Below are 22,655 nucleotides of genomic sequence, written 5' to 3' on the forward strand. Positions count from 1 at the left end.
ATGAAAGCCCTTGGGGCACCCCCACCCCCAGGTCTGAGCCCAGGTGGCTGCTTCCTCCCAGGGCTGCATGGGCCTCACTCGGGAGGGCAGGCAGTGGAGCGGGGAGGTGGACTTGGGCAATGATCCTAGTTTTCCTGCTACCCACTCCAAGGACACTGTGATGCTAGAGCAGCCAGACAGGAGCCCAGGCTGCTGGGGCAGCCCCTCCCTTCTATGTGGGACTTTGTCCCGGGAACAACAAATGATACTGCACAGAACACACTGAAAGGCCAGGAACCTCGGAGATAAAGTTCCTTTGCTAAAGGACTCCTCCCTCTCCGGCCATGGGAGCCTCAGTAAGTCCTGGGGGTTAGCGCTTCCCCTCCACTCATGCTTATGGCAGGGAGGAGGAAGCATGAAGATTCTCCTTAAGACAGAAAGGCCAGGAGATGCAGCCCTCCCAGGAAGGGAGCACCGGGGGAGGAGAAATCAGAGAAGAAAGGACAGGTACCCTTTGGGACACTGGCTTCATTTATGAAGCCATTGCTGGACTGACCCACTCCCTGGCCATGGCACAAGCCATCTCTCTGCCAGCCCAGCCTGGTTCAGCCAGCCTGGGGAACCGAGGGGGAAATTCTGTCAGAGGAACAGCCAGGTGGTCTCAGCCTGAGGCGGCTTCCAGTTCTCTCAGAGCCCTTTGCTCCACTGAGGCCGGTAGGAAGAGGAGCAGCCCAGGGCCCCTCCCACTATCCAGGGAGAGGGTCCAACTGACCCTCCCACTTTGCCCACACCCCTGCCCCCTGCCCCAGAGCCCTCCCGGAAGCAGAGGCCAGACTCGGGGGAAACAGGAACACATTGTCCTTTATTTGCGTTTCTCAGAATACTGTACAAAGGGAGTAAAAATCCTATTCACACTTTGCTTAGAAAGATTTTGAGGTGAAAGTTCCCTATGATACATGGGGTAGGGGCTCGGGGGGACAAGGAGGCAGAAAACAGTCAATGACCTCCCTCGGGATCCTGGGAAGGGGCACAGGCACCCACACCTTTTCAGAAGTAACACAGACCCGAGTCAGCTTGGGGAGGGGCAGGGTGGCTCCTCTCCAGCCCAGCTCAGGCTCCTGCCCCACCTCTTTGCTCCTCACATGAGGAGACAGTGCCTGCAGGCCACTCCTTGCACCTTCCACTGCCCTGCACAAAAAGGGACCATGCATGACTGTAGCACCCCCGACCCGTTTTGGGGTGGCCTCAATAGCCCCACAGGTGCATGCCACACGAGAGGCCCTGCCCCAGCGCGTCTGCACAAGGAGGCCGAGGCAAAGGGCTGTGGAAGGGCCCACCATTCACCATTTCTATCCCGGTTTCCCCACGCCCCTCACACCACTGCAGAAGTCAGGGTCAAACTGGACCTGCGCTTACGATGACTCACGGGCCTCTTCCGCGCATCTCCACCGCCTGACACCAATCCGGGAGCGTGGAACCCACGGCAGCCTCCCTTCTTATTACCACCGCCATGCTGTGGGTGAATTAACTCTCGAGGCCTGCCCCCATCCTTGACCACTTTCCACAGGATGAGGTTGGGTCTAGCTTCTGTTCCCACCCTCCCTGCCTCCCTCCATCATACCAATCTCCGCTACTGTATGACCCCCCTTCTTCTAAGTCTCAATTCATCATCCCCACCCCTTCTCCCACCCCCTCACTGTCTCCACCAGGGCAGGATGGCAGCAGCCCTGGCCCCACCTCCAGGACCAGGCCATCCACACCCAGCCCCATCATCCCTTTCCTTACCCTCCCCACTCCCACCCACTACCCAGGGTGGGTTGTACGGCAGCTGCCAGAAGCGTGAGGCTTTGATTAGACGGTTCTCTTCCCAGAGGGATGAGGCACCATCACGCACTGGCTGTCACACATACAAGCACACACTGAGGGTCATCCAAGACTTCAGAACTCAAGTGAAACAATCTAGAAACTGTACCGTCCCCTCACAGGGGTTAAAGTGCTTTAGCGGTCTGAGGAGGAGCAAGCGCACAGGGGGCTGCCCTGGCCTCTTGTCCCGACCTCAAAGGTCTGTGTTTAGCCCGGGAGCCCAGCCCGTTCTGTGACCATCCCGACGGAGTCTTTATCCAAAAGGCAAAAGGAAAAGATCAAAACAATCAGAAGGGTCAGAGCTGGGGGCAGGGAGGCATCCCAACCCCACTACAAGCTACTTCAAGTCAGCTACTGAGGGAAGTGGTGGGGGGGGGAGCTAGGGCCCAGAGGCTCAACCCCCTTCTCTGGCACTACCAGAGGCTCCTTCTGTCTTCAGCATCACAGCACAGGCGTCTATCCCTTTCCTGCCATCTGGACAGGGAAAGGGGCTGCACCCTCAGTACTTATTGATTCCAAAAATCCGGACTCCATGGAGCTGGGGCAGCTTGGGGATGAGCACGCTCATCAAGGACACAGTGTTGAGGATGAAATGGATCTGGTCGTACTTGGTGTAGAAGCTGGTGAGGAAGTACCTGGGGGGAAGGTTGGGGAGAGGTGTCAGACTCTGTCTGGAAGACCCCTTCCTCCCGCAAATTCCTGACAGGTGAGAAGTCATGGGAAAGGCCCCCAGAACAGAAGGAGGGGGGCAAGGTCCCCAGGCTACAGAAACTTCTCCCAACCCAGTCCCTTTGCTTTGCCCCAGGCCTGTGGGTGTATCTCACTGGCAGGAAGGAAACCCCAACTGAGGAAAGATAGGGCCAGGGGGTACAAGGCCTGAGCCTGGCATGACCAGGGATACCCCCACTTCCCTTCCTCTGCTCATTCCTATGCCAGGAGCCAAGCTGGGGAGGGGTTTGGGCCTGGTGGGGCCCCAGGGGCGCCCAGACCGTGGGCTGCCCGCTAGCAGCCCCCTCTTCCCAAGGCACTCACAGCACGATGGGTGTGATGGTCAAGAACTTCCGCGAGGCTGTGAACTGCACCCCGTAATCCATCTGCTCCCAGTGGGTTAGCAGCCGCGCCTTGCCCTGGTCGGGGGTCTCAAAGGGCGTGCCCTTCACCGTGTGGAGGAAGATGTACATGCCCTGGAGGGAGGGGCCGTCATTAGAGGGCACGGAAGGCCAAAGGCCCTCCAGCGGCTCCTGCAGTCCAGTCCCAGGAGTGGGCTCCGGGGGATCGGGAGCCTCCCTCTGCTGGGCAGGGCCATGAGGCTGGAGGTCAGGATGAGGCAACTGGGAGCCTGGCAGAAGAGTAAGAGAAGCCACCGGGTGAGAGGGCAGGCCTGGCACGAGGAGAGGCACGGGGCGGAAGGCAGCGCAGCACGCGCTCCAGCCCCGTGGCAGCCTCCCCGTGCCAGCTGGGAGGCAGCAGGCTGAGGGGAGGGCACGAGGCCCCTGCTCGTCCACCAAACAAGCACCAAGTAGCAAACGAGTGTGAGGGAGCACAGAGGGCAAGAGTCAAAGATGATCTGAGATCCTAAGCTGGGGGAGGGGCATTTCTGCACCCGGCAAGACACCTGGGTCCTGGGGCCTCTCTGGGACCCTTAGTTCAGCTCTCAACAGCCCATCTTCCAGGTCCACAAGTTACCCCATCCTGGAGAGGGGGACAAACCTGCAGATTGTATTCCTCTTATTGGAGTCACAGGGCTGGAACTCAGAAGGGGGAGTGGGGCAGAGATGGGAGCTGGGTCTGGGCTCTGGTGACAGATGTTGTCAGTATGTCACCCTGACTTCTTGCTCACGGGTGGGGGCTCCTCCTCGGCCCCGCCAAAGAGCAGCCCACAGGGTCGGGTCGGGGAGGGCAGCAGGCAGGCCCTCACCATGTTGTGGATGAGGTTGGTGAGGGTCCAGACGACAGGGACGCTCACAAAGGGGATGCTGAGCAGCACGACGTGCAGGAGCCCGATGGCCAGAACATAGGACAGCCAGATGCCTCGGCTGTTCATCACCCGTGTGTTGGGGTTCACCTCGCTGTGCGCCGTGCCCACATTCATCCTGCTGCCCCTCTCCTGCCGCTGTTCTGCAAACAAGCGGCACAGGTGAGACAGGTCACACCACTTTCCCTGCCCCCTCACACCCTCACACCCTGCGGGAGGGAGGCTCTGCTCTCCCCCAAGAACTCCAGGCAGTTCTCCTGTTTTGGTTCAAACAACAGGAGGCCAGAGAAAGTCCACTGACTTAATGTTATTCATTTCCCAATGCTGGGTTGGAATAAACACCAGGCTGGCCCATACATCATCCAATCAGGACACTCCCCTCCTAGGCAGGCTGCCTGATGAACAGGTCATCAAGAAGCCTCCAGCCCCACAGCAAAGAAACCACCGCCCCGCCCTCAATCTCATCCTCTAGAGCAGGGGTGTCCAAACTTTTTTCAACGGTTTTCACCAAGGGCCATATGCGGTAAAATACACAAACAGCTGGACCACTCACTCGAGGTGAAATACGTATTGCCTCACCTGGTTTACTTAAGTAAACTAAATATATTTTTGGAATTTGCTGCAGGCCAATTAACAATGGATTGCGAGCCACAGTTGGCCCGCGGGCCACAATTTGGACACCCCTGCTCTAGAGCATTCTCACGAGGGCCCTCTTCCCACAAAGCCCAAGAGAGAGGAGAAGAGGCCTGTCCCCTAAGAATCACTCAGCATAACCCCTGCTGGACTGTCTCACTAAGGGCCTAATATGGAATATCTCCTACCTCTACCCCACCTTCCCCATCAAAAGACATAAAAGGAGGTGGGGCCTGCAAGGACAGCAGCAGCTGAGCTATTTGAGGAGGTCACTGCTTCTACCCTCTCATCCAATTCTCTAGTCCTGGATCTCCCCCAACCCTGATCCAGGAGGACTGGCAGGGTAGAAAGAGGGAGGTAGAGAAAAAACAACTGATTAGGGACCTTTGCCCAGACCTGGAAGCCTCCTTCTTGGTGACACAAAACAACCCATCCAGATGTTTAATCCATTTGGCAGCCACTCAGGCAAACCCTCGTGATGCCACCCACTCTGCTGCGAAACCACCACGGCCCTTTTCCCTACCAGAGGAGAGGTGAGGACAGAGAACATGACCAACATCTACAGCTCCCATGGTAGCTGGCACCCACACCAACATCCCCCTCCCAAGGACACAAAACCACACCTGCAGCCTCTCTCCTGCCCCTTTTCCTCTCTGCCCCACCCATCCTCACCTCGGCCTCTGTTCCCTGTTTCCAGGTGTAAGTAGCACCATGCCTTCCTTCCCTTGCCCAGCAGCAAGGCAGAAGCATGCAGCAGGAAGAACCAGCACTGCCCCTAATGCCCAGAAAACAATGCAACCCAGTTGCATTCTGGATGTAGGTAAAGAGGGGAATGAGCAGCCCCTTGTCCAGAGCGTGGCTGTCCCCAGATCCCTGAGGGCCCTGTGACCAGCTGGAGGTGGGAACAGATGGTGCCTTTGTACTGGCGGAATGTCCTGCCTGATCAAGACCCTAAGGTCATCACCATGGTAACAGTCCCATCTCTCCTGGGGATGCAGGAAGGGGTCCCAGATGGGGGTATCCCGGAAGTGCCCAGAAGGCCACCTTCATCACCTTGCTGCCACGAACCCCCTCAGACTCAGCTGCTATCTATCTCTGGCTAGGATCACAGCCAAGCCTGCGTAGGCGCCAGACGTCTCAAGGATCAGCTCCTTACTTCCAGGATAATGGGAACAACTTTCCTCTCACACAGCTCCACGCTTTGAGACCTCAGGGGAAATGTGACGCACAACACACCTTCCCAACATGCAAACATATGTGAGATGACCCAGGGTGCATCCCAGAAGCATGCTCCCGGGCTCATCAGCTCAGCCCATTAGGCTGGATAATTGGGCCCAACAGAAACCCAGGGAAGAAAACCAGGACTACCTTCCCAGGGGCTTGGGGCTTCAGCTACCAACGCAGCTCCTGGGACTCCTGCTACACAAAAACCTCCATCCAGTGGGGGAGGGGGAGGGCTGGCTAGGAAGTGAGGGCTCTGAAGGACTTGTTACTGACTAAGGAAAGAAACAATTCCCCAAGTCTCACCAGAAGTTGCCGCCCCTCTCCCCTTCTCCCTAACCTAGACTTACAGGGTAGAGGAGTAGAGAGAGCCCTCTCGTCCTCCCTGGTATTTTGTCCAGAAGTGCCAAGAGCCTTGCTGAATCCCAAATCATCGTACGCTTTATTCTAGCTCAAACAGGGCATCCAATGAAGCCTGACCAGTCTAGGAGGGGCCTAGACCTAACTGACATGCTGGGAAACTTCTTCCTGAAGCCTGAACACTCACCGACTTCCCTGAGAGCAGAAATCCCAGGAGGCACCCCTCCTCCAAAAGACAAATGAGATCAATAAATGAAGAAAAAGACTGGCAGCCAGGAAGCACTTTTGAGACTTTTGTGTGACTAGGATACACGTCACTTCCATTAGTAAGATAACCAACTACCCCTCGCCCAGAAAGGGAGAAGTGGGGAGAAGAAGCTGGCGGAGAGAGAACGTCTACAGCGGCTGAGGCTGCAAAGTTCTGAGGCCATAGCTGGCAGGTGGCTGCCTGTGCCAGTCCCTGATGTGGTTTCATAACCTGCCTCAAACCAGAGCCTGCAGCAACTGTTCTGTTTAACCACTTTCTTGCTGGTAGCTTTCCTACTCCTTTCCTCCCTTCCCCCTGGCTCCACACACCAATACCCCTGCCCAGCCTGTCAGTCAGACACCTAAGCCAAGGCCACAGCGCGTCCCAGGGCAGCTGCCAGGTGAGCGATTCCCATTCTCTCCCCCAAGTAAAGGCAGCCCTTTAAGCAGCAAACCTTTTGCCTTCTGGATGAGGAGCACAAGACGTCCAAGCCTGCAACTGGACCCCAGTGGGGAGTACCTGGCAGCACGCCACCATGCCATTTTCATTCTGCCCACCCACCAACCCACAGGGCTACAGGAGCTCACCTCTCAGCTCTGGCCCTGCCTCCTGGACTCGGGAGGGCGGTGGAAATGGAGTACTGGGGCGAACCCCCACTAGCCCGGGAGGTGAAGCGAAGAGGCGGACTCCTCACTAATGCTGGGGTTTTCTGGGTGCGACCTTAAGCCGAAGGGAGGCCTCCGGCTCTGCTCCCCAGCCTCCGACCTCGCGCTCGCTGCCTGGCCGGGTCCGGAGCCCCACCCCCACCTCCACGCGTTCACCCAGCCCTGGAAGCGGCCAAATCTTCATCCTCGAAGCCAAGCCACTCCCGGCCCCTCACCCACAGCGGCAGCCCGAGCGATCCCCCCCCACCATGCCCCACCCTCGGCTTCCCACCCCGACTTTCCCTTTTGGGCATCCCTTCGGCTCCTGCACAACACCCCCCACCTCCGCTCACCCTGCCCCGGTCCCCTCTGGGCCGGAGCGCCTCCCTAGCAGCCCCCACCTCCTTTCCCGCCCCGCCTCTAGCCCCAGGAGCCTCCCGGTTCGGCCACCCTGAGGCCGCCCGTCCCGACTCACCGTGCGGGGCCGGAGATCGAGGGCCCGGGAGGGCCCGAGAGGGGTGCCCGGGGGTGGCGGCCGCTGCTGCTAAGGCAGCTGTAACAACCAGCGGAGGCAGCCACCCCGCTGGCAGCTCCGGCCGAATCAGCGTCCCGCGCCGGCCTCCGCGACGTCACCGCCCAGCGCTGGCCTTCCCGATGCCTTCTGGGAATTGTAGTTTCTCTACCAGCTCGCGTACCCGCCCGCCCGATGCCTCCTGGGATTGGTAGTTCTAGTTCACCACCAACCTCACTAGGCCTCTCCGAAGTTTCAGTAGGACGCGATACTAAGATCAGATGGTATTGCTTTGTTGCGTAATAACTGCTTTTGCGTCTGCACGCTTGAAGTGCTGTGTACACTTGTCCCGTTTTGCAGATAGGGAAACTCAAAGAGTTTAAAGTAATTTGCCGAGGTCTCTGCTGACTCCCAGCCTGGACCAGAAGCCAGAATTTGACCTCCTTAGGTCAGAGTTTTTCAATTACATCTCGCCACCTCCGCTCTAGCCCCAAATTGGCTCCTCCAGAAACGGACTGGCCCACCCCTTTGCCCTGCTGGGCCCTCCTGGAAGCGGGCTTTTCACCACGTAGGTTGGAATGAAAGTCTGGAGGACAAAGAATGCAGCCTGTGGGCAGCATTTGTCCAGAGCCTGTCTACTCCTCAGTTCCACCTAACCCAGGGTGGCCTGGGCCAGCCCACAGCCTTGGCCTCCCCACGTTAAATGTCAGAAGAGGACATGTGTCTTGGGAAGGTTCCTTGATGAATAATTAGGACCCTGAATTCCAGTCCCAAGTCAGCTTGTGTGGCTTTCCGTGGGAGGCTCCACCTCTCTGGTCTGCAGTTTTGATGTCTGCATGCTCCAGAGGCAAGGGCACAGATTTTAACTGACATGTAGACTTATCAGGCACTCCTTTACCAGCAGTGTGACATTGGGCAAATAACTTGTCTTAATCTCCAATTCTACACTTGTGAAACCCTACCTTCAAGGTTGTGGAAATTCAAAAGAATGTATGTAAAGAGCACCTGTTGCATTGTCGGAAGCTATTTCTGTAGGAGGTTGAACTAAATGGCTCTTGAGGTCTCCTGGGTCACTCCCACTCTCCATGTCACCAAGAGGGCCTCGTTTGAGTAGTTTCCACTGGCCCTACCCAGCTTCTTTCTAAGTCCACTCTGTGCATAGCAGGGCTGGAATACCAGGATCAGATGATGTCATGACATTCCAACCTGACTGGCAGTAAACACACACTGAAATGAATGTGAGGGGACAGAAAGGAGAAGGCTGGCCCAGGGAACCAGAGGAGTACTTCTTTCAGACCTCACCCACCCCTCCCCAGAGGGCTGGCAGGAAACAGATGTCACGAAGCGGGAGTGGAGACCAGCAACTAGTGGGCACCAAGCAGGTGGATATTTGAATCACTCAGAGCAGGAGAACAGGCAGCTTCTCAAATATTTCCAGAGCCAGTGGCCTAAGAGTGCTCATCCCAAGACCAAAATAATCACCGGAGTCTGAAAAAGTTCTGCCATGTGTTCTACAGAAGTTTCTACTGCTTCGTGGAGGCTCCTTTCCTTATAGTCAGCCTTCTGAAGACATAAGCAAACAATTGAGTGTTGTCCTTCCCTCAAAAACCTCCTCAGCACTGAGGCAAAAAAAAAAAAAGATGTTTCTATTTTTTTCCAAAGTGAGCCTACTTGAGTCCTTTGACTTCTCTCTGGGATTCTTCCATTCTCTATCAAGCCGATGGAGCTGTCTGGATCTTTCCCAGTTTCCTCACATCTCTGTGAAGTTCACTGACCCAGACTGGTTCCTCATTTCAAATAAGGTTCTGACTAATGCATAGTCTAACTGAAACATTACGGGACGTGCCATGCCCTATTAATAACTCCTGTTATCAAGGTTTTTTTCACAGTGGGAATGAACGGAGTTCTGACTCACTCTAGGTTTGTGGTAAACTGTGGATCACTTTCTGCTTAATTTAGCCTGAGTCCCTGGCATCGTCCTTCTTCTCTAGCCCTCTGCCCTCATAATTACTATGTCTTCACCAAACATCCTTCAGCCATGAATAGGCCTAAGTACTGTTCCGAATGAGTGACAGCACTCTTCTGTGCTGCTGGGAAATGAACAACCCCTTGAACAAACAATTGATAATATGTGCCAAGAGGCTGAAAAACCATTCAGGCTTCAGAGCCGTGATTACATTTCGGCTAGCATATTCGAAGGAAGTACATCCCACGCACTATGTGTGAGGATGTTCATTCCAAGATTATTTATATGAGTGGAAAATTGAAAGCAACCTAAATGCCCAAGAAAAATACGATGGTGTATCCATTGGATGGAATAGTATGAAGCCATATAGTAAATGGTTGTGAAAACTATGTGGCAGTGTGGGAAAATGTTTGCTAGGTGATATGAAAAGATCAGGGGGAAAAAAATAGCATGAGCATTCCCTAGGGCTACAGCCAGCAAAATCTAGAATAAGGAAGACTAGGACAAACAACCAATTCCCTTAATAAATAAATTAGAAGAAAAAAAGGAGAGAGAGACTTGAAGATTAAAATGAATTAAGCAAGATATCAACCAAGCACCATATTTGGATCCTGATTCAAGCAAACCAACTTTTCTAAAGAAAGACTTTATTAAATTTTCAGGGAAGTTTGAATACTGCCTAATTAAACTGATGATATTAAGGAATTATAATTTTTAAGGCATGATATAGTATTGTGATGATTTTTAAAATAAAAAAATCCTGATCTTTTGGAGATATGTACTAAAATATATGTGGATGAAATTATATGATGACTGAATTTGCTTCAAAATAATCTGGTCTAGGGACGTGGGGGAATAAAATAAACAAGATGGGCCATGAGGTGATGGTTATTGAAACCGGGAGATGGAAACATGAGGTTCCTTCTATTATTTTCCCTACTTTTTTATGTTTCAAATTATCCATAATAAGTTTTTATAAACTTGCATATGCATTAACAACTATGATTTTAGAAAAACAGAGCAACACTGATACTATCCTGGCACCAGACTGCCAGGGTTCAACTCCCAGTTCCTGTAGTTACCAGCTGTGTGGCTTTAGGCAAGTCACTGAACCTCTCTGTGCTTCAGTTACCTTATTTCCAATAAGTTACCTTATTTCCAAATGGAGATGGTGATGATCATGAGACGGCCCACCTCATACTGTTGTGAAGATGAAATGGGTTAATAAATGTGAATCACTTAGAACAATTCCTGGCACATAGTAAGTGCTCTGTGTGTGTTGCCTTTTATTAACCCATTTCATATTTGAATGATATTTGGGCACCTACTTTACTAGGCTGTGGAAATCCAACAAAATGAAAACAGATCTTTTGTTAGGATGGAGGGGTTTGGGGTGATCTTGTTCATTCTCTAGTTTCAAACTTTATGTCATGTGAGATTATTAGTTTTAAATTTTTTATGAAATGTGTTTGTGTTTTAAAAACAGAATAAGCCGCTTTCGCAGGCTCTCCCTGCGCTCTGCGAGTGTCTTAGTCCACTGAGGTAGCCATATTCTCCAGCCTTGGGGTGTTTCCATCTGGCAAGTGGTGTGGCCTCTGCTTGCCATAGATACATTCATGTGGGCAGAGATAGCAAACATGGGTGGAGGACAAACTGGGAACACATTTCAGAGGTGATGGCAGTGGAGGGAAGTGAGGAGGTGTGTTGTAAGAAATGAGCCCCTTCCCCTGACCCCTGCAGGAAAGAATGGCACCCCTCTACTCTTACTACCCCCTACTCCCCTCTAATTCAGTCCTGCTCCCCACCCCTACCCCCTGCTCCTTCCTGAGGCGATGTGTTGAGGTCAATCCCAGAGCAAGTGCAAGGAAGAAAAAAATCTTCCTTCGTTAGCAATTGTGTTTTTGTTTGGGTGGGGGGCACCCCAGGCACGTGGAGGCGGCGGTGGGAAGGGCACGATGATGCTAAGCAGACGAGCACTGAGTGAGAGCTACTGAGCTGGTGGGAAACGAGGAGAAGGTGCAGGGATGGCAGCATTGCCAGTGGGCCCTCCACTCTCCTCCTGATGCCCAGCCCTGTGGTGGGCTATTTTAGGCTGCAGAGGAAAAGGGCTGGGAGGCCAGGGCCTCGAGAGCCAGAGCCAAGCCCTGGGAACTAGAGCCTTCCTCTGGGAACCAAGATCAGGGCTGTTCTTTAGGAACACCTCAAGCTGCATTTTCTTTGATTATGGATAATTGATACTTTTTCCCAGAGGGGAAAAAAAGCACTTTAGAAAACTATAAATATTACAGATTAAAAGAGCAATGGATATCAAAATAGTAGCTTTCAGAAACGATCTCCTGGTGCCCTTCCAATTGCATGACTACCCCTAGTCGACCCCACCGCTCTAGAAATTCTGGGTGGCCCCTGCCACAAGTCACCCTCTTCCCCTGCCTAATGCCAACTCCTCCTTTAGTACCGATCACAGCTGTGTTCCAGGGACTCGGCAAAGGCTTTACATATATAAACCCTTTTAATCTTTAAAACGGCCCTGTGAAGTAGGTATTTTTATTATCCCCACTTTACAAATGAGAAAACTGCGGTACAGAGAGTTTAAATATTTTGCCCAAGGTCCCACAGCTGGGAAGTGGCATTTCTCCCAAAAAGTCCTGCCTGGCCACGCCTTTATCCTGTGTGTCCTTCTCATTTCCATAGATGCCTTGTAAAGACTTCGAGCCTGCCCCGAGGCCACTGTATTTATCTGTTACATATCCACTTTCCCTGCTAGGGTGCTTGCTGCCTCTTACTCATAACTGCATTTCCTGTACATGGAGGATTCTCAATAAATGTTATAGCTGAAGGAAGGAACTCACCCACACATCCAGACAACAGACAGCCACATTGAGCTCTGCTCTCAGAACACACCTTGTCCTTTCTTTGCTCTTGGTTCAGTCCATAATATTTTTCTTCCGATCCTTTTCCATCTGGTAGACTCCTACTCCTCCCTCAAGGCCTAGCTCACCTGTCACCTTCTCTGTGAAACCTCCCCCAACTGCCCAGGCAGAGTCCACTGCCTCGTCCTCTGGGCTCCTCTGACTCCTGCAGACACCTCAGCTACAGCCCTCCCCTATGCTATCAGGTGGCTGTATTTGTGCACACATCTGTCTTTCCCCCATTGTCTGGGGGATGTTTTACTGCTCTCTGCATCCTCAAAGCCTAAGAGGCACAGGAAGTGTGCACTGAACAACTGACAGCGTCCATCCAAGGATGGGAGCAGAATGAATGGCAGAGGAGAATTTCTGCCCCAACCTTGTCACCCCGCAACCTGCACTGTGCACCATCCTCAGGTAGGTTCTTTCTTCCTCTCAGGTCTCCCTTCTCTCCTGAGCACTGCACTCAGCCCCCTCGGTTAACCACGTCCATGCTCCACGTGCGGATGGCCGCTTCTCCTGCAGCTGCTGTGCAGGGCACCCCAGCCCCACGCTGGCAGCTGCCCTCGTCTGCCAAGGAGATAACTCCATCGACAGCCAGGCTCAACTCTGGTGTCTTAGCTAAACCCCCTGCCCAGTGTAAGAGAGGAACACTGTGGTGGGAGGTCTGGGTCTCCATGCATTCTATTCCACATCCAGCTACCATCGCAACATGGACACTGAAGTATTCAGTGGCACAACACCTGGTCTAACAAGCAACCCACAGACAAACGTTTCACTTCTCCTGCCCAAGTATAGAAAACACGTTTTATCTGATTCCTTGGACAAATGTGACTGTGAGAAATGCCCTATTGATGTCATGAGAATGAGCCAGTGTTGAGTGCATCCCTAGCGATGACATCATCTGGTTTCCTAACGTCTCATCCTGGCCCCCATCACGCTTCTGAAACTGCCTGTTCAAAGGTCACCTACAGGGCCAGCTTCACAGGCATGTGACCTGTGCAGTTGCACCTGGCGCCACGCCTGCACTCGGTTTTGCGATCTTCTATTGCCATCTTGATATTCATAACAGTCTTTGAACAAGGGCCTCCTTTCATTTTTCTGCTGGGCCCTGCAACTGTGTCTGTTTCTGGTCATCTGTAGTCTCTTACAAAATCCAGCAAGGTTTTCCTTCTCAAAGAGGTCTCCACGGCAAATGACCTCAGTCTCCTCTGTGCAAGTCTCTGACATCCCGCTCTTCTGTTCCCTTCCACGACTCAGTGAACATTAACAGAGGGTTGTGTGATGTAGTGGCATGGGCTGCAAATGGCAGGTGGGATCAAGAGACCCTGGGGAATAAGTCATCCCAGCCCTCCTTGGCTCTCAGGCATGAGGGAGAGTGAAAAGGACCCACTGGGGCACCCTGGGCCCCAGCAAACTGAGAGAACCTGAGTCAGCTCTAACCCAAAACATAAAATCAGCAGGAAAGCTTGTAGGCAACACTATCAGACTTCAGGCACCTTGAAGAACCCCTTCCAACTCCTAGAGGAGCCATCTACCAACAGCACAGAGAACAAACTAAAACTGAACCACAGTGCTGCCCTTCAGGCAAGAGAGCTGCTCTGTGAGGAGCCAAAGACGAGCTGCTCTAGAGAGAGACAAGTTTTCCAAGGAAAAGGCCAAGGCCAGTTTGCTCCCCAGGGAAAAAGGGCGTGGTAGAAGGCCAAGAAGGAGAGCGGGGGAAGAAGGGAGCTGGAGGGAGCCGGCGAGCTGGAGGCAATAGATATGAGATGGGGCCCACCCCAGTTCTGCCCTGCAGGCCTGCCAGACGGGGATCCTTCTGCTTGGCCAGGCTCTGGGCAAGGGACAGAGGTTCTGGGAGGAAGAGTCTCCACCCCAGCTGGGAGAGGAAGAATGGAAGATGGCAACGGCAAAGCCTTGGGGGGGGGGGGCCGAGTCAGGGAATGAAATTGGGGCCTTGCCTCCCCGGGCAGAGTTCATCAGGGTCCAGGATCTGCCCTCTCTTGGCATCGTCTGGCCAGGCCATGGCTCAGGTATCTGACACCTGGGGCCCAGAGTCACATGCCAGGAAACTCAACACTCTTGGGCCCCAGCCCCCAACTTCCAGCAGCTATGAGCAAGCAGGACTTCTGGAGGAGGAAGCGGGTCTCCAGAGCGGAGCAGCAGGGAGGCTACTTCCTGGAAGAGGGCAGCCAAGGAGAAAGTTCTCCCACCAACAGGGGTGAGAAGCTGGGTGGAGGAGGGAGAGGATGAGGGAGGAAGGAGCAGGTGGAGAAGACACAGCTGGGGCAGGCAGAGGGGTGGATGCTCCAGGAAAACGGGTGGCTGGGCACAGAGGTGGGGCCTTAGTCACCTAGCCTAGCTGGATGCCCTGAAGTCCTATCACTGATCTGCCCTCTTTGTCTCCTTCACACTAGTGCCAACCGGCCTTCTGGTGCCTACCTGGCCCACCTGGCAGCCACCCAGGTAGGTTGGTGGAAAAAGACTTTAGTCCAATGAGGGACTAAACTTATAAGCAGAAACTTAGAAGCCCCCAGACCCAGAATGACCAATAGGGCCTTGGACCAAGAGACCTCATAGATTAGCCCCCGAATCAGAGACCCTAGAAGAGTCTCAGACACAGGGGATCTGTTACCCAAAGGGCCCGAATGAAGAGCCCTAGACCCCAAAGAGGAAGCAAAGTTCTCACCCAGGCCTGAGAGAGTCCCCAAAGGAGGGGCTGCAGTCCAAAGAGACTCCACAGGGGGACCTCAGAAAGAGACAGCTGGCAGTGGGGAATGGAATGCTCTTGACTCACTCTTCCTTTATCGGGCTTTTTCTTTTCCAGATTCTACTCCACTCCAGGACTATGCCAATCTATGGCCATGCTCCCACCAGCTGGTCACCTCCTGTCCCTCCTGCTGGTGTTGGGCACAGGGGGTACCATGCCCAGCCCCCAGGTACCTCCCCAGGGCTGCTACGTGGCAGAGGAAGCTGGTGAGCGGACGTTCCGCTGCAGCCAGGCAGGCCTGAGTGCTGTGCCCACCGGCATCCCCAACGACACCCGCAAGCTCTACCTGGATGCCAACCAGATGGCATCAGTGCCAGCTGGTGCCTTCCAACACCTGCTTGTTCTGGAGGAGCTGGATCTATCCCATAATGTCCTTGCCCACCTCTCAGGGGCTGCTTTCCAGGGCCTGGAAAGCACGTTGCGGCACCTCGACCTCTCTGCCAACCAGCTGGCCTCGGTGCCCGTGGAGGCCTTCGTGGGGCTGCAGACCCAAGTGAACCTGTCTGCCAACCCATGGCACTGCGACTGTACCCTCCAGGAGGTGCTCAGACAGGTGAGGCTGGTACCGGGCACTGGGACAGGCATCGTGTGTGGCTCGGGAGCCCGACCAGACCTCGTGGGGCAGGAGTTCCTGCCCCTGGCAGGGGAGGAAGAGCTGTGTGGGCCGGGGCGGGGCAGGGCCCGGCGGGGCACTGACGTGGCTTTGCTGGTCACCATGGGGGGCTGGCTGACCCTGGTGGTGGCTTATCTGATCCACTACGTGTGGCAGAATCGGGATGAGACCCGACGTCCCCTCAAGCGGGCCCCTGTGCAGCCGATGCGCTCCGATGGCTCCTCCACCCTCAGCACAGTGCTGTGATGCCAGGTCCTCTCCTCCGGCCCCATGCGCCCACTCCTTCACCTGTGCTCTCTGTGTTCCTCTCACCCCCTCGGCCTCCTCTGCAGCCCCATCGCATCCCCCAAATTCCACCACCCTTCTTCCTCTGTCTCCCCGAAACTCCTGATCTCTCTCAACCAACACTATCTTTGGTGCCTGGAGTTTTTGGTGTCTATTTTTGGTGTCTACTCTGGGCCCAAATTGTTCTAGATTCAGAAGTCCAAAGCGCCCAAGTCCACAGCGGTAGGGAGACGACAGAACAGAGAACGACAGAGGGTGACATGTGTTCCAGCTCAGGAGTAGGAGCAGGCAGCTGTGGGCACACGGAGGGAGACCCTGCCTGGCTGAGGTGATCTCATAGGGTTCGCTGTGCTGTACAGATGTTTGAACTGACTCTTAAAGGATGAGAAGGGCCTTGAGGAGAAGAGGGAGGACCTTAGCTGAAAGGTGGTGGACAAAAGCAAAGAAGATGGAAAACAACCTGGAATGTCTGGGCAGCAGCAAGACCTACCCGAGGGCTGGAATAGAGGGTGCAAAAAGGGGCGAGGGGAGGGTGGGAACAAGCTGGAGGTGAGGTCAGAAAGTTGGGGTGTGGCCAGATTGACACGGATCCTGTGGGCTCCTCCCCTCTTCTCTCTCACCTCTACTGAGAAGCTCCCCCCTCACTTCTTGCCTCTCTCTTAGCCCCAGGCTCCTCTCCCTGTACTCTCTTTTGGGGAACCCCTGCTTCCTTTCCTAGAGGCTCCCCATCTTTCTGCCTTTGCTTTATACACTGAAGGGTTTCCTGAACTCTTTCTCTTGGGGGTGGTCTCCTTTATACCTGAGATGGAGATGGGTCACTCCTGGAGAGCTGGCGACGGGGGACTGGACTAGGAGGTCTCTCACCCCCAGAACACCACCCCAGGATAACTCAATAAAGTCATTTTTAGTAATGCCCTTGATCTCTTTCTTAATGCTCCTTTTCTTGAAGGTGTGTGGCCTCACAGTGAGGAGTGGGAGGGTGTTGGGACCTTCACCACCACCTCCACTGCCCCTTTGGTGGTGGGTGCTCTTGCTGAGCTGGATGCCAACTCCTCTCTCCCCTCCTACCTGGCACTAGCCACTCAGCTCCTGACACTAGAGTCTATCTGCCAGGGATGCCAGGGCCTATGAATTAATGATGCCGGAACTGGAAGGATGGGGAATGGAGGGGGCCTGGAGGGAGGAGGGCAATGTCTGGGCATCAGTCATCAGCTGGCAGTCTCCAGCCTGCTGGAAGGGGCATAGGAAGCAAAGGGAGAGGGAGCTGTTACCCTCTTGGCAATCTTCTTTTCTCTCATCAGGAGTCTGAGCAGGCGATAGGGAGAAACTAGATGTGTTCCAAGTTAATAAAAGAATTCTTGGTGGGGGGTAAAACGGTAGAGACCAAGTTGGCTGAAGCAAGGGGCTGTATGAGCTATTCCTGTCACCAAATAGGCTCTCAAGGGACCCAAAGGGGTCAACACATCCTGTCTCTTGCCCCCGAGAAGGATGATTGGCCCATGTGGCCTCCGTGGAGGACACAGCTGCTTTGGGGAAGCTTATAGGAGCCCCAGTAGAAACTGAAGATAAGCATCATTGAAACAGGGTTCCACTCCGCTTGGGGCAGAGCCTGGGCTGACTGGGTGGCCACTCAAGGAGTAGCAAAGGGGAATGTGTCACCTCCCTGGTCCCTCTGACCCATCCTGACTTCCCTGTCTTCTTTCCAGCACCTTCTCCACCCTTGAGGCCCCTCCCACCACTCCAAGGCTGAACTCCCTCATATCAGCCAGGAAGCCTCCACTTGACTCATCTCAGAAAAACCTGGGACACCGCCCCCCCTTCCTTTTCTCCCTGGCCTCCCCACTTCCAGGGGTGCTCAGGGAAGGAATTAGGGTGTGAGAAGTTTCAGGCTGCAGCTTTGACCGTCCACCCTAGCCACACCCTGGCCTGGGTCTTGGAATCCTGGCCTGTCCCTATCAAAGCCTCCATCAGTCCTTCCCCTGCCACTCTCAGTCTGCCCCATTCTGCTCACCCACCCCTACTGGAATCAGGCTGGGCCACGTCGCACTGGGGCCTGGGAAATAGACTGTGTAGCCCTGTGGGGGTGGAAGGGTGGGGGCAGGCGGGGCCTCGCCTTGCTACCTTTGGTGCCCATTCCTGGAGCCTCATTGGGCTCCCTGCCATCCTGAGCAGCAGGGACCGAGCCGTTAAGGTCTGCAGAGTCAGCTCCCCTACCCTGTCACTTATCCCCAGTTCTCAGATGAGAAAGGATCCGGGGAGGGAAGTTTTGCCTAGAGGCCTGATCAGGAGGAGTCCCAGAGCCCTGGATAATAAATGTTCCACAGGTTATCTCCATGGCCCCATCTGGCTCAAATTCCTTTTCCTGTCTGGAGTTAGCACAGGGGAAAAGGAAGAGGGAACATGAGTGGGGGCTTGAGGAGGTAGCAGGGGAGATGCTTCATTGGCTCCCCTCCCCAGGGAGAGAACCCCTGCAGGCCAGCCAGTTAGGGTCTCTGAGTCAGAATTTGGTGGGAGGGGGGCTTCAGAAGCTGTAGCTCCAGCTCAGCACATGGCAGGAGACTGGCAAGAACAGGGCCTCCACAGACTCAGAGACACTTGCACCTAGAACAACAGTTGTTGAACCCCTAAGCCCTTCCCTCAGCACCCTGGCCTGTGGGTTGTACTTGTCCACTGGGCAGGCAGGAAGGGGTAGCATAACTGGTTTCACCCCCATCCTTATCTCTGCTAGAGATCAGGGATCATAGGACCCATATTCTGAGATGCCTCCCAGGCCGTGGCAAGGCAGCTGGATGGCCTCATTTTTGCTGCCTGCTTCTGGCCCATCTGCCTGGTACCTATAAAGGAAGAGGGGGAGGCACTAAGTCAAAACCAGCCTCTCCCACTGGGATGCACTGGAGCCAGGTACAAAGCTGTCAGGTGCCAAGAGAGCCCAGCTACACACCTGGTCTAGCTCTGAGGCAAGAACTCGGGAGGCTTGGGGCAGGCCCCTTCTTGTCCTCTCCACGCAGCACCCTGGAGCCAGCAGGCTGTGTGTGAGCGTGGGAAGAGGAGAAGTCCCTCACTCAGCCCTTCCACCACCAGCTTCTTCCTGTCCTACGGAGTAGGGAGTAGCGGAGAACGGAGCCCCCAGTAGGAGGGGGAGAGATATAAACCTAACATCTCAGGGAACTTCCGGGCTAATGGAAGAAACAGGGTCCTTTCTCTTTGAAGAGCTCTGAAACTGGTGAGACCCAAACATACCCCAGACACAGAGACTGAAGCACCTGCAAAGCCTCATTCTCTACAAAAGGAAACGAATAGAGGAGCAAACTGAATATACCAAGGAGCTGAGGGAGGCAGGTAAGGAGCAGCGGATAGGGCACAGCCCCACCCTTCCTGTCTTGGGCTCACGTACAGACATTTCAAGAGCAACACTGAGCTCGTCTGCAGAGTGAGGGCTGCCAACATCAAAGCCAGAAGGAACACGGGTAGCTTATCCCAAGGGGAGGGACTGTGCCTCTCCATTAGACTAAGGGGAGTTCCAACCAAAAACACGTTCATTTCATCTCTCTGGGACTGTCCCCAGCAACCTCGCCTGTCTAGGAGGAATGTTGCCCCAACCCAGGGATGAAGCAAACAATGCAGAGCAAGGTGTCCACACTGCCAAAGATGCCACCACAAGTCCATTCATTCATTCAACAAACACTTGAATTACTACTACGTGGCAGGCACTGCAGGCACAGTGAGGAAGCCATGGTGCCCATCTTTGGGGATCTGACCGATTAGTATATCCTTAATACTAGCCAGGGTGACAAGGTGTGCTCAAGAGCCATGTGAGCCCAGAAGGGTCACCTAAAGCCAACACCAACTAAGGTTCATGTACTTTGCTCACAGGAACACGCGTTCAGAATCCATTTATTTTACCCCGTTTTAAAATCTTATTTTATATAGGCTTCTAACAATTTTGGAACTATGGTTTCCTGCGTACAACAAGTTAGAAACAATATATCTGAAGCAGCAAAAAGTATATTATAGATAGTCAGAATAACAGCAGTGACAGCCTGACAGCAGGGAGGGACATTATTTAAAGTATTTACAGGAACTCAAAAAAGCACTGCAGTAAGGCCTTTAGTGTCCTCTAAATGGCCCTGTGGGGATAGGGACCTGTGAGCATTGGCAACATGCATATTATTAATCACTCTGACTTTGAGTTACCTGCAGAAAAGATCAAATCTCAGAACATCCACTCTCAGGGACAGGAAGCAGGTGGTGCGTTTGAGAAAGTTTCCCTTCTATCAGGGCTGAAGGAAATAACGCAGAACAATTGTTGGAAATACTCATGCTACCTGGCGGCCTGTCTCCTTGTTCCCTCCTCCCATGGGTCCAAGATTTGCCCCTGGGGCTGTGCAGAGAAAGTCCAGTCTCTCTTGGTCATGACAGCCCCTTGGTTAAGTGATGATGGCTCTGGAGTCTCCAGCACTTGGACTCAGCACATTACGGTTCTTCTCCGTTCATAGCTCTCTGTCCCGTTTAATGTCCTATCACAAATAACAACCCACGTGCCTGCCTCAGGTTCATGGAATCCAGTTTATCTTCTCTGAGTCACAATACTCAATTCTGCACTTATGAGGATTACTATCTTTCTCTTTTAGAACACAAAATAAAAACCTCAAGTCCCCCTAATAAAACTAATGTTTGAGGTCAACCTTCAATTCTCATTCACTTTTGGGGTCAGGTCAATTTATCATGAAGCATCAATCAAGGCAGGTTTCCTTCCAGGGATGTGTGGAAACAAGCACACAGGCATGTCTGTCCTGTAGAACCAAAAAAAAGACTCCAAGATCACCAAGACTGCACTCTCAGGTCTCCTGGTGAATATCTCTGTCATAGTCGGTGGCAAATGTCAAAACTCCCTGGACATCCAAAACCTCAGCATTGTCACAGGAGATCCAAGGTGGCAGAGTAGATAAACACCATGATAGCTTCCTTCCATGAACATATTAAAATTACAACTAAATTATAGAACAATCAACCTGGAGGACCATCTGAAGTCTGGGTGAACAGAAGTTTTATAACTAAGGATATAAAGAAGCCATGGCTGGTCCCAAAATGGGCTGGTCCCAAACCTCCATATGGTGGTTAAAAATCGGCCTCAGAGGTTCCCCCAGAGGAGTGAAGGACCCAGCCACACTCCATGAAGAGGAGCCCCCACACCATCTGGCTGTGAAAAACAGTAGGGATTCCAACCATCCGTGTGGGACAGAAGGCTGCTGGAAACCCAGACGTTCTCTTAAATGGCCCATACACAGACTCACTCACTCGCAGGCACTCACCTTGAGCTCCAGTGGAGGAACGATGACTCGGAGGCTGTCAGAGGCATATGGGGAGCAGACTGAAGTACGTGGCTTTGAGGCCAGGATTGGAGGACAGTCGCCATTTTCCCTGTGTGGGGTCCTTGTCCCATGCAGCCAGGCAGATGGCCGCCATCTTTAATGTGTTCAGCCCACCCCCTACACTTCCGGCCAAATCTGAATCTGATTGGTCTGGTGAGTTCCAGGTCTCCTCCCTGCTTACTCACTGGGACCCTGCCCCACCCAACTCCCCCAACCCCGGAGACACTTTCTCTGAGAGCAGCCAGCCCCGCCCACATTGCACTCTTTCTTGGAAAACTATCAGAGTCCACAGGATCCAGGAGGGTGACGACTGGCCTTGATGTACTCTGAGACTTTTCCTGAGTAGCTCCAGGCTCAGTACTGGCCCCAAACCAGAATGTGCATTAACTGGGTGAGCACAACTCTTTCCACTCTAGTGACTCCCTGAAACTCTGCCTTACCCAATTTGCATACTGCATGAGGCTTTATCAGTGGCTAAACTTTAAGGGAGCCAGTAAGTAGCAGCAGCGCCCTGGCAGGTGGCCAGCAAGTGTGTTGGCTTTTTGCAGAGCTACCCCAGGCCTGGTACTGGTGGCAGCCATCCTCAGTTCACAGCATGGCCTCTCCCACATGCCTCCAGGTTTAACACAGGCAGCGAAAAACCACAAATCACTTTGTAGCTCCTACTAAGTAGTACCCGGCTGGTCACAGGCAGTGGGTGACCTAGGCCTGCACCAAGAGGCCCCAGAACCAACATACCTGGAGGTTGGCTTCAGACCACCACAGAGCACCACCCAATTAGCCACACAAGCGGCACACACAAAGGGTGGTCTCAACAGGCACCAACAGAGCCTGCTGGGGCAAATCCCACTCACTGGGGTAAGCCCCTCACACAGCAGCCTGTAAGCTAGGGACATGGCCAAACCCCACAGCCAATCAGCCTTAGGGTCAATCCTATCCACTGATGTGCCAATAGCAATGAAAGCTCAACTATAACGGGAGGGCACACACAACCCACAGAAGGGACACTCCTGGAGCAGGTGACCAGGGAGACTGTGCCAGGGCCCCACAGGGCACCTACTACATGAGGCCACCCAGCCAAGACTGTGAGACATAATAGATCTACCTCATACATGGAACAAACACAAAGAGGCAGCCAAAATGAGGAAACAAAGAAATGCATCCCAAATAAAAGAACAGGACAAAACTCCAAAAAAAGAACCAAATGAAATGGAGGCAAGCAACCTACCAGAGACAGAATTCAAAACAACAGTTATAAGGATGCTCAAGGAACTCAGTGAGAACTTCAACAAAGAGGTAGCAAGCATAAA

The 22,655-nt window shown here is 53.6% G+C and overlaps 2 protein-coding genes and 1 long non-coding RNA gene across 8 annotated transcripts; 2 read left to right on the plus strand and 1 right to left on the minus strand.

Moving 5' to 3' along the window:
* Window positions 1-822: 822 nt before the first annotated feature.
* Window positions 823-7,557, minus strand: ORMDL3 (ORMDL sphingolipid biosynthesis regulator 3). Of its 4 annotated transcripts, none has more exons than XM_019747788.2 (4): window positions 7,398-7,557; window positions 3,761-3,960; window positions 2,875-3,026; window positions 823-2,477 (listed from the first exon to the last, which is right to left on the minus strand). In XM_019747788.2, exons 2-4 carry the CDS (start codon window positions 3,932-3,934, stop codon window positions 2,342-2,344), a joined length of 462 nt encoding a protein of 153 aa, XP_019603347.1. In that variant the 5' UTR covers window positions 3,935-3,960; window positions 7,398-7,557; the 3' UTR covers window positions 823-2,341. The 4 variants fall into 4 exon arrangements, with proteins under 4 accessions (XP_019603347.1, XP_019603344.1, XP_019603343.1 ...); XM_019747785.2 differs by having other exon boundaries at window positions 3,761-3,955; window positions 7,398-7,551; XM_019747784.2 differs by lacking the exon at window positions 7,398-7,557 and adding an exon at window positions 6,866-7,286.
* On the plus strand, window positions 4,890-6,323 carry LOC141569002 (uncharacterized). 2 transcript variants are annotated; one of them, XR_012492362.1, is made up of 3 exons: window positions 4,890-4,983; window positions 5,148-5,270; window positions 6,132-6,318. It is a non-coding gene; the product is annotated as an uncharacterized LOC141569002 (long non-coding RNA). The 2 variants fall into 2 exon arrangements; XR_012492363.1 differs by lacking the exon at window positions 4,890-4,983 and adding an exon at window positions 4,985-5,023 and having other exon boundaries at window positions 6,132-6,323.
* A 5,412-nt stretch (window positions 7,558-12,969) lies between the features above and the next one.
* LRRC3C (leucine rich repeat containing 3C) lies at window positions 12,970-16,888 on the plus strand. Of its 2 annotated transcripts, XM_074320065.1 has the most exons (3): window positions 12,970-14,526; window positions 14,723-14,771; window positions 15,133-16,888. In XM_074320065.1, exons 1-3 carry the CDS (start codon window positions 14,367-14,369, stop codon window positions 15,932-15,934), a joined length of 1,011 nt encoding a protein of 336 aa, XP_074176166.1. In that variant the 5' UTR covers window positions 12,970-14,366; the 3' UTR covers window positions 15,935-16,888. The 2 variants fall into 2 exon arrangements, with proteins under 2 accessions (XP_074176166.1, XP_019603117.2); XM_019747558.2 differs by lacking the exon at window positions 14,723-14,771.
* Window positions 16,889-22,655: the final 5,767 nt, after the last annotated feature.

Source organism: Rhinolophus sinicus, linkage group LG15 (genome assembly GCF_036562045.2).
Source record: "Rhinolophus sinicus isolate RSC01 linkage group LG15, ASM3656204v1, whole genome shotgun sequence".
In the NCBI taxonomy this organism is placed as follows: Eukaryota; Metazoa; Chordata; class Mammalia; order Chiroptera; family Rhinolophidae; genus Rhinolophus; species Rhinolophus sinicus.

Excerpts from the sequence above, each read along its gene's own strand:
- ORMDL3 (XM_019747788.2), bottom strand. The coding sequence starts at position 3,934 with ATGAATGTGGGCACGGCGCACAGCGAGGTGAACCCCAACACACGGGTG. Across the intron at positions 3,027-3,760 it reads CCAACCTCATCCACAACATG|GGCATGTACATCTTCCTCCA; the intron begins GTGAGGGCCTGC and ends CCCTCCCTCCAG. Across the intron at positions 2,478-2,874 it reads ACCATCACACCCATCGTGCT|GTACTTCCTCACCAGCTTCT; the intron begins GTGAGTGCCTTG and ends CCTTCCCCCCAG.
- LRRC3C (XM_019747558.2), top strand. The coding sequence starts at position 14,075 with ATGGGGCCCACCCCAGTTCTGCCCTGCAGGCCTGCCAGACGGGGATCC. Across the intron at positions 14,527-15,132 it reads AAGTTCTCCCACCAACAGGG|ATTCTACTCCACTCCAGGAC; the intron begins GTGAGAAGCTGG and ends TTTCTTTTCCAG.